General features: G+C 62.1%; 1 protein-coding gene across 1 annotated transcript in view; it reads left to right on the top strand.

Annotated features, from left to right (window-relative positions):
* Nucleotides 1-5,439: 5,439 nt before the first annotated feature.
* The window catches only part of EVPL (envoplakin), an 83,153-nt gene continuing 80,169 nt past the window's right edge, over nt 5,440-8,423 (top strand). The window contains exons 1-3 of the mRNA XM_056115355.1: nt 5,440-5,537; nt 7,677-7,776; nt 8,203-8,357. Coding sequence (XP_055971330.1) covers nt 5,440-5,537; nt 7,677-7,776; nt 8,203-8,357 — 353 coding nt within the window. The remainder of the gene's footprint in view (nt 5,538-7,676; nt 7,777-8,202; nt 8,358-8,423) is intronic.

Here is an 8,423-nt window from a genome sequence, read left to right as displayed (position 1 = left end):
GCAATGCCTGGGGAACAATATGGGATGGGATCTAACCCGGGTCATCCGAATGCAAGGCAACCGCCCTCCCAGCTGCCGGGTGTGACCCAGTCATCTCCCCAGGTCCTAGGGCATGTGGGGGCAGGAAACTGCTAAGACAGGAGGGTCTGGCAGCGCCTTTTATCTGGCTGTGACTGTAGTTCTGCCTGCAGAGTCGGGAGTGAAATGTTGGCTTTCAGTTAACTGCCAAGAGCAGTAGCAGGTTCAACGGACATAGTTTGGCCACATCCATTTCCCTAACAGCTGCTGTTACAGAAAAGTGTCAGGAGTGGGAGGTGGCCGGCTGCAGCTCTGCAGTTGCCCACTGCCCATCTGTCTTGTCTCTGGTCTTAGCAGAAGCCCAGAGAGGATGCACATTCCCTGTTAAGAGATGAGATTCCCAGGCGGGAGAGACGGCGCAGCCAGGAAGGCACTTGCCTTGCACGCAGCAGACCCAGGCTTGATTCCCACTCTTAGTATGGCCCCCTGAGCCCTGCCAGGATCGGTCCCTGAGCATCACTGGGAGTGCCCCACGGTCTGATGCCCTGAACCACCACTATGGCTGCTGAAGGGAACTGGGTGTCTTCCCCCCCCCCCCCCCCCCAGCACAGGCCCTCTGCTCCGCACTCTGGGGGCGCTCAGGCTGCGCAGGAATTCATGCCCACAGATCGGCACACACACCAGCTTGCCGCAGATTCTAACCTGCATGTCGGTGGCGGCAGCTTTGCTACCCTGCGGAGGGGCTGGGAAACGCTGGCCCAGCCACGTAGGTGCGGGTCTGTGAGTCTCCGTTCCTCAGAAGACATGCAAATGGGAACTAGACTTGGCCTGGGAATGGCCCTTTCGAGGGCAGAGGAACAGGCTGGAAGCCTCCCGGCTTCTGGCAGCACCCACATGCGGCTGGATATTGGCGATAGGCCCGGTGCAGGGCTGGCTCGAGGCCCTCACAGCTGTCACAGGCCCGCAGTGTCTCCCCTGCTGCAGGCTCTGGGCAGAGCTTGGGCCAGTCCAAGTCAAAGGGGTGAACGCTCGGCAGCTGTTGGGCTCCACCGTCGGCCCTTCCAGCAGTGGAGGGACCGTTGGACAGGGCTGCAGCAGTGTCTGCTGGGCTCTGGGACAGCTGTCGGGCCTACTGTCTCCTGAGGCTGGAGTCCCAGGGGAGAGAGGGACCTGCCTATCTGCCCATCGGCGGTGGATGCTTCGTTTACCCCCTGCGAAGCTGCTGGCCTCTGGTCGTGTCAGCGTGAACTGGCGTCTCCAGCGGGAGAGGGGTGACGAGTGGTCCCCAGCAGGCCCTTGACAAGAAGTAGCCCGCCCTTGAGTGACTGTGCTCGGACTCCCTACATTCCTCTCTGCCCAGGTACATGGGGAGGACGTTCCAGAGCCCCCAAGTCCTCGATCCTCCTGCTAGGAGCCACTAAACGTGGGACCAAGGGACCCCAGAAGAGAGTCCGATTCTCAGCCCTCCCTGTGCCTTTCTCCCTCAGCCCAGAGCCTGGCTCACAGCTGTCAGGGCCCACCCGTGGCTGCTCCCCCCGAAGACAGGGAGAGGGGTCCGCACTGGGGGCATCTGATACTCCAGCTGGCTGATCTTGTCTTCTGCACGGAGGCCTTGGGGGTTCTTGGGTGCCCTGGGGCTGTGGATCCCCAAGCAGGTCAGTGGGCTCTGGGGTTGCTTTCTCAGCCCCTAAGGACCAGCTGTGCTGCCCTCCCCTGCCGCCCTGCCGACCTCCCGCAGGCCTTGCTTGGTCTGCTCCTTGGTCCCTTGCTTGGTGGTTTGCTAGGTTGGTTTTGGGGTCATACTGGTGCTCGGTGGATACTCCTGCCATATTGCTCACAGGTTGCTCCTTGTGGTGTTCGGGGAACCCTGCGGTGCCCGGGCTGGAACCTGGGGCCTCTCTGCAGAGCTGCACTTACCCGTAGAACTCTTGCACCTTTCTTTTTATCAGACTTGCTGGGGGACTCGCGTGCTGCCTCCCCAGCACCAACATCCCCCTGTTTCTGGGTTCCTGCGCCCAGGAGACCCCTCCCCTGTTATGTCCTGGGAAGGAAGTTTTGCTTACTTGTTGACCAGACCAGACGCAAGGATGCAAATGCAAGGCCCCTTTATTGCTAACTCGAACTAGAGTCCAGGTCTCATCCAACAGCAGTGGAGTCTCGAGGATCCCCACTCCAAATTCTGAGCAGCTTATATAGGGCTTGGTTACATAACAGCATTTTCCTAGTTAACTAGCAATATGTTTCCAGTTCTAATCCCTGCCCTGTCTCGTGATTCCAGGGACCAACACGATGTTTCCAGTTCTTGGCCCCTGTCCAGTCCTATGACGCCCCTCCTTTGTCCCCCTCTACTTGGCTGGGTGCCACTGCCCATGCCCCCTGCTCTGATAGGCTGTCCCCACGGGTCAGTTTATCTGCCCAGGGTGATACTGTTCTCTGAGAAGCCGGGACTTTCTGATGGGGGAAACCGAGGCTTGGACCTGCTGAGTTTTGGTCTTAAAGTGGATCCTGTCATGGCTTCCCATTCAGCCTCACACCCCTGCTTTCCTTCCCCCCACTCCTGCCCTTCTGGTTTTTTCACTTTTTGTTTGCAATGGCAGGAATGAAGTCCACATCCGCTGCACACAAGGCCAATGACTTGTCACCTCCCAGCCCTCCCTTGGTGCCTCGCGGGGACTGTCACTGACCTCAAAGACCAGGATGGGGAGGCAGGAGACAGTCACAGACAGCTGGCCCAGGGGCTGTAGCAGGAGCGTGTGCAAACAGGGCAATTTCCTGAGCCGGTGAAGTGTGTGTGCATTGGAGACACGCAGGGGTCATCTGTAGCCTCACCCGCTGGGTGGGCAGCTGGAAGTCCAGGAGCAGTTCGGGTGCAGCCTGCAGCATGCAGGCCGCCTCCTCGGACCCTCAACCATCCCCTGCGCTGTGCATGGCATGTGCCAGTTAGCCTGGAGCTCCAGGGGTCAGGTGTGTGCGCTGGCACAGGGCTGGCAGAGACCTGGGGGCCAGCTCAGCCCTAGCACCTCAGTCCTCAGAGGAGGAAGCGATGGCAGCCAAGCTAAGGCCTCGGGGCACCGCCAGATGCCAGGGCCTGGGCTCCTGCCTGGTTCCAGAGGCGGAGACGTGGCAGGGGCGAGGCCAGGAGAGAAGGCTGCCAGTCAGGGGTGCCCCATTGAGCCATCCGGATAAACCATCCCGTGAAGGTCAGCCACACTGGCCACAGCCACGGAAAACCAGGGAAAAGTGACAGGTGAAACCAACCTGTAGAAAACGCATCTCTAGGAGCTGGAGAGAAATGCATGCAGACAACCTGGGTTCGATCAACTGGATTCAAACAAATCCTGGCATCCCATCTGGTCCCCTGAGCCCCTTCAGGAGTGATTCCTGATTGCAGTCAGAAGTAACCCTTGAGCATCGCTGGGTGTGTTTTCCGCATTCCCCCACCCCCCCCCCCCCCCACACACACACACAAAAAAACAAACTTGAAAATGCATTTCCAGGGCAGGTGTGAGGAGAATACAGTGAGTAGGATGCTTGTCTTGCATACGGCCAACCAGCACTGCCTGTGGTAGCCTGAGCTCTGCCAGGAGTAAGCTCTGAACACCATTCTCTATGTATGGCTCAATGAAACAGCCCTCCATCCTTCCCCACCATTGCCCAGAGGTGTGGGGCCAGGATGAAGCACACAGGTAACCCCGCCTCCCCATGGGTCCGACCCTTTCTGCATCCGCCTGCACCTCAGTCCAGACAGACACACCCATGGGTGCCCCAGACCCCCCCCCCCCCCCGGTGCCTGCCCACCACGCTCCCGCCAGCCCTTATCTGCCAGCTGGGGGCTGATGTGATCTGGCTTTGGATAGTCAGGCCTGGAATCCAGCTCGTGTTTTTCTTGCAGTGAATCACTTGCCTTAATCTCGGGGCGTTCGAGGCCCCCACCCCCACCCCCGAGGCGCTTATTTATTTCCAGGAGCTGCAGCAGACAGGCAGACGGCCGCGTCCACTGTCCAGATGGTACCTGACTGCCCCGTACCACCGGCCTCCTTGGAGACTGGGGGACACGCCTGCCTCCCGCCTTCTCTGGAGCCGAAGCCTGGCCCCCACCCTTGCTGACCCCCTGGAGTTCATGGTGCCGCTGCCGGCTCTCCTGGGCGGTGGCCACCCCTTGCCCAATCCCCGAGATAAGGCGGCAGCGTGGCGACTCGGGGTGAGATGAGAGGCCGCAGGCAGGGCTGGTCCCTGGCCCTGCGGACACTCGGCAAATGGCCCCTTTCTGGCAGCTGATTGCAGGGGTGCTGCTGGTGGTCAGGAGAAAATTGTCACCCAGGCTCGGTGGAGTAGGGGGCTGGCCAAGTGGCCTTGGGGTGCCCCTGCCTTCATCTCGCTCCATCTCACTGATGGCCCCACCCCAGCCAGATTGGAATGTTGGGTCACCATCTGCGGCTGTTTGTCTGTGCTCCTCCCTGCCCACCTTCAGAGACCTGCCGGCGAGTATACTCTGTCCCGGCCCTCGGCCCACACCCTGCCCCCCTGCCCCCTCCAGTTCTTCCTCTGGAACAGAGCCCCCGGGGGAGGTGTGTTGAATAGAAGGGGACCAGCCTGGAGTCACAGCAGGAGGCAGCCATCAAGAGGACTGGGAGCCCGGGAGGCGGCTGACTGACTGTGGAGTGCCCGCGCAGTGCCTGGCACCACGCACACAGGCCCAGAGAGACGGCAGCCCCTGCCCCCGCGGGCCATGCAGTAGACGTGCGCTGAGCCCCAGAGACACGAGGGGACAGGGTGCAAGAGTGGGGTGGGGAGAGGCAAGGAGCCCCCAAGTTTGGTGGGTTTCTGAGGCTCTGCCATTTCTGGAGTCCAGGTCTTCTCTGGAGCTCCTCTTAGAGTCTGGGGACCCTGACAACGTCCACCCCAGCTGAGTGGTGCCAGTCTGGAATGGGTGGTTCCCCCGTGTCGGTGGGTGGGGAACACAGCAGAGCCCAGAGCCCCTCCCAGCAGCAGGGCAACTGCTGCGGGCATGTCTGTGACCCCCCCCCCCCCTCCGCCCTGCCGCCTCCCGCCCCGCCTGGCGTGCAGGGCCGCCTCCTTCCTGGCCCCCGCGATTTCTCCCTTGGGTGTGATGCCGCCGCCCCGGGGCGGGTGAGTGTAACAAGTCCAAACCTTCCCGGGGAGCCTGAGAGCTGGGGAGTCGGCGCCCCGCCCTGTGGGCTGTGTCCTTCCTCCCAAACTGGTCTCTCCGGAGGAGTCGGGGGTGCGCGCGCCGCCACTAGCGGCCTCACCTGCGGGGAGGGGCCTCCCAGAAACTGCCTTCCCGGGGCCCTGTGCCCCACCTCGCCAGAGCCCCGCCGAGAGCCGCCAGCGAGGTCGCCCGCCGCCGCCGCCACCGCCTGACCCCGTCGGAGCCCAGCCGAGCGGCCGCTGCTTCACACCATGTTCAAGGGGCTGAGCAAAAACTCCCAGGGGAAGGGGTCCCCCAAGGGGTCTCCAGCCAAGGGCTCCCCCAAAGGCTCCCCCAGCAAGCAAAGCCGGTGAGCAGGGCGGGGAGGCGGCTGTGCCTGGGTGCCGGCGGCCAGGTGCTCAGGCCACTGGCATTTGGGGTTCCCAGGGCCTGGGGGGCCCCCTTGCCTGGGTCAGGCCCCGCTGAGGGCCATGGAGTGGGGGTGGGGGGCTGTCTGCCCCAACCACGGAGCACAGCAGCTGGTTTCCTGCCGGGATCCCCCTAGGGCTGTGCAACGGTGGGCTTGGCCCCTGGTGCGGAGGTGGGCAGAGGATGGGGCTGGCACTAGGGGTTGGGGGGAGGCGGTTGGGCCGCCCGTGGGAGTTCGGGGTGCTGGCTCCAGTGTCGGGTGAGCCCTTGGCGGTGTGGACGTGTGTGGGGGCTGCTGTGGGCTGTGGGGGAGCCTGGGGTCTCTGGCGCCTCCCTCTGCACCCCAGCCTGGCTGACAAACAGGCCCTCACCCCTCTCAGGAGGAGCCGAGGCCCCACCTGGGATCCCGAGGGGAGGAGCCCAAGGCCCAGATAGGGATCGGGCTGGGGTGAAGACTGGGGTGACCTGTCCTCCCGGGCACCTGGGCCCTGCCCAGGGTGGGGTGTGCTGGGCAGCCCTCCAGGAGGTCGGGCCCGGACCAGGCCTGCTGCTCCCCAACCCCAGATGGTCTCCTGGCATCAGGCCACACCGTCCCCATGTTTCCACTTCCTGGGCACCACCGAGCCCACAGGTCCTGCCTCAGGATGCTTTCCTGTGCTGGGCAGAGAGACCCCAGGAGGGCCGCTGTGGGAGTCTGGGTGGGCACCTCAGTGGCTCACGCAGACACCAGCGTACAGTTCCGCAAGTGAGGACCTGGGGCTCAGAGAGGTGCAGTGACTTCTCTGAGGTCACACAGCAAAGGGCTGGAGGGTGGACCTCCTCAGGCTGCTTCTTAGCAGCACTGGCATCCCTCTGTCAGCTCTGAGGGCTCCTGGCCACCCCTGTGTTTGAGCTTTCTTAGGACTGTGAGGGGCAGGGCCTCGGACCACTCTGCCTGCACTCTGTCTGACCCAGAGCAGGTCCCAGTCTGGACCCTCAATCCCCAACCTGGAAACTGTGGGGGGCACGCTGGCAGTCTCTTGACCTTGTTGCCCCTATGCTGCACTGCTGCCCAGGCTGGTGGTCAGCTGGGGCATTGGCAGTGTCCGGCTGAGGGCTTTGCCTTCTCCCCCAATTTCCTGTGTGGAAATCGGCATCGAGTCACTGCATTGAGGTGCTGCTGAGGAAGCCAGTGGGTCCAGGGGGGAGGGGGGTCTGAGCTATGCAGCAGGAGGGGGAAGTGGTGCACACCCTGAGTCCACACATCTGGGACCCCCACTTTTTGTTTGCTTTTGGGGGGCCACACCCAGTGGTGCTCAGAGCTTACTCCTGGCTGTGCTCGTGCTGAGGGCATTGTATGTGGTGCCGGGAATCAAGCCCAGGTCAGCACTGTGAAAGGCCAGCCCCCTGCCCACTTCCTCTGCTCCCTGGAACTCCCATTTTTGGAGCCTTGAAGTGGGAGACAGTAGATGGATCTTAGGGGGCTGGAGCGATAGTATAGCATGCCTTGCATGCAGCCAACCTGAGTTCAATCCCCGGCGTCCAGGGTGATACCCAGAGCACCGCCAAGAGTAATTCCAAAATGCAGCCAGGAGTAAGCTAGATGTGACCCAAAATTTGGGGGGAAAAAAAAAATCAGAAAATTTTTTTTAAGTTTTTTTTTTTTAAATTTTTATTAGTGAAACACCATGAGGTACAGTTGTAGATTTACAAATTTTTGTACTTGGGTTTCAGTTATACAGTGATTGAGTACCCATCCCTCCACCAGTGCCCATTCACCACCACTAATCCCACTATCCCTCCCACCCCATATCCCCCCATCCCACCCTGCCTCTGTAGCAAGGCACTCCCTTTTGTTCTCTCTCTCCTTTTGCATGCTGTGGTTTGCAAAAGAGGAATTGAGTGGCAATCATGTTCGGTCTATAGTCTACTTTCAGCACAATAGCAGAAAATTTAGACAAATCTTAAAGAACTCTCTCCAGGGCAGGGAGCCTGGCTCTGCGGTGAGAAGGGGCAGGAGGGGGCAGGGGACCCCATGGGGTGTGGGGACCTGTGTCCAAAAGGATCACTTTCCAGTCACTACCCTGTGCCCCGCCCCCAGGACTGCCACCCAGGAGCTGGCCCTGCTCATCTCACGCATGCAGGCCAACGCTGACCAGGTGGAGCGCGACATCCTGGAGACTCAGAAGAAGCTGGAGCAGGTGGGACTGGTGCAGGGACCTTGGCCTGGGTGGGGCCGAGGGAGCCAGGGCAGACACAGCAGGCGCAAGAGTTCAGGCTCCCTGCTAGGCACCCCACTTGGGGGCGGGGGTCAAAGGCTTTGAGGAACCCAGGCCTCCCCTGTGTCCACACGCCCATCTGGGCGGATTCTGCCAGGCAGCTGGGGACCCTTGGGGGCGTGGCTGTAGGCGGGCGTGGCTGTAGGAGTGGGCGTGGCTTCGCATCCTGTGCCTGTGTGGTGGGCAGGGGCCCTCAGGGTCGGCAGTGGGCGGGGCTTTGTGGGCGTGTCTGCGCGGTGTTGGGCGCTGCGCGATGGGTGTGGCTGTAGGTGGGCGGGGCTCGGTGGGCGTGTCGGTGGTGGTGGGCGGGGCCGGCGTCCATCTGAGGACTCCAATGCCGGTGCTCAGGACCGGCAGCGCAGCCAGCAGGGCCAGGCACTGCAGCACCGGCAGGAGGCGGGCCGCAACCTGAAGGAGGCCGAGGTGCTGCTGAAGGATCTCTTCCTGGACGTGGACAAGGCCCAGCGGCTCAAGCACCCGCAGGCGGAGGAGATCGAGAAGGAGTGAGTGGGGGCGTGAGGCTGAGGTGGCCGGGGACCGTCTGGCCACAGACCCTCGCTGACCTGCGG

This window comes from Sorex fumeus, unplaced genomic scaffold, assembly GCF_029834395.1.
Source record: "Sorex fumeus unplaced genomic scaffold, SorFum_2.1 ptg000029l, whole genome shotgun sequence".
Lineage (NCBI taxonomy): Eukaryota > Metazoa > Chordata > Mammalia > Eulipotyphla > Soricidae > Sorex > Sorex fumeus.
Note: the sequence above shows the minus strand (reverse complement) of the source record. Positions and strands in the feature narration are given on the sequence as shown.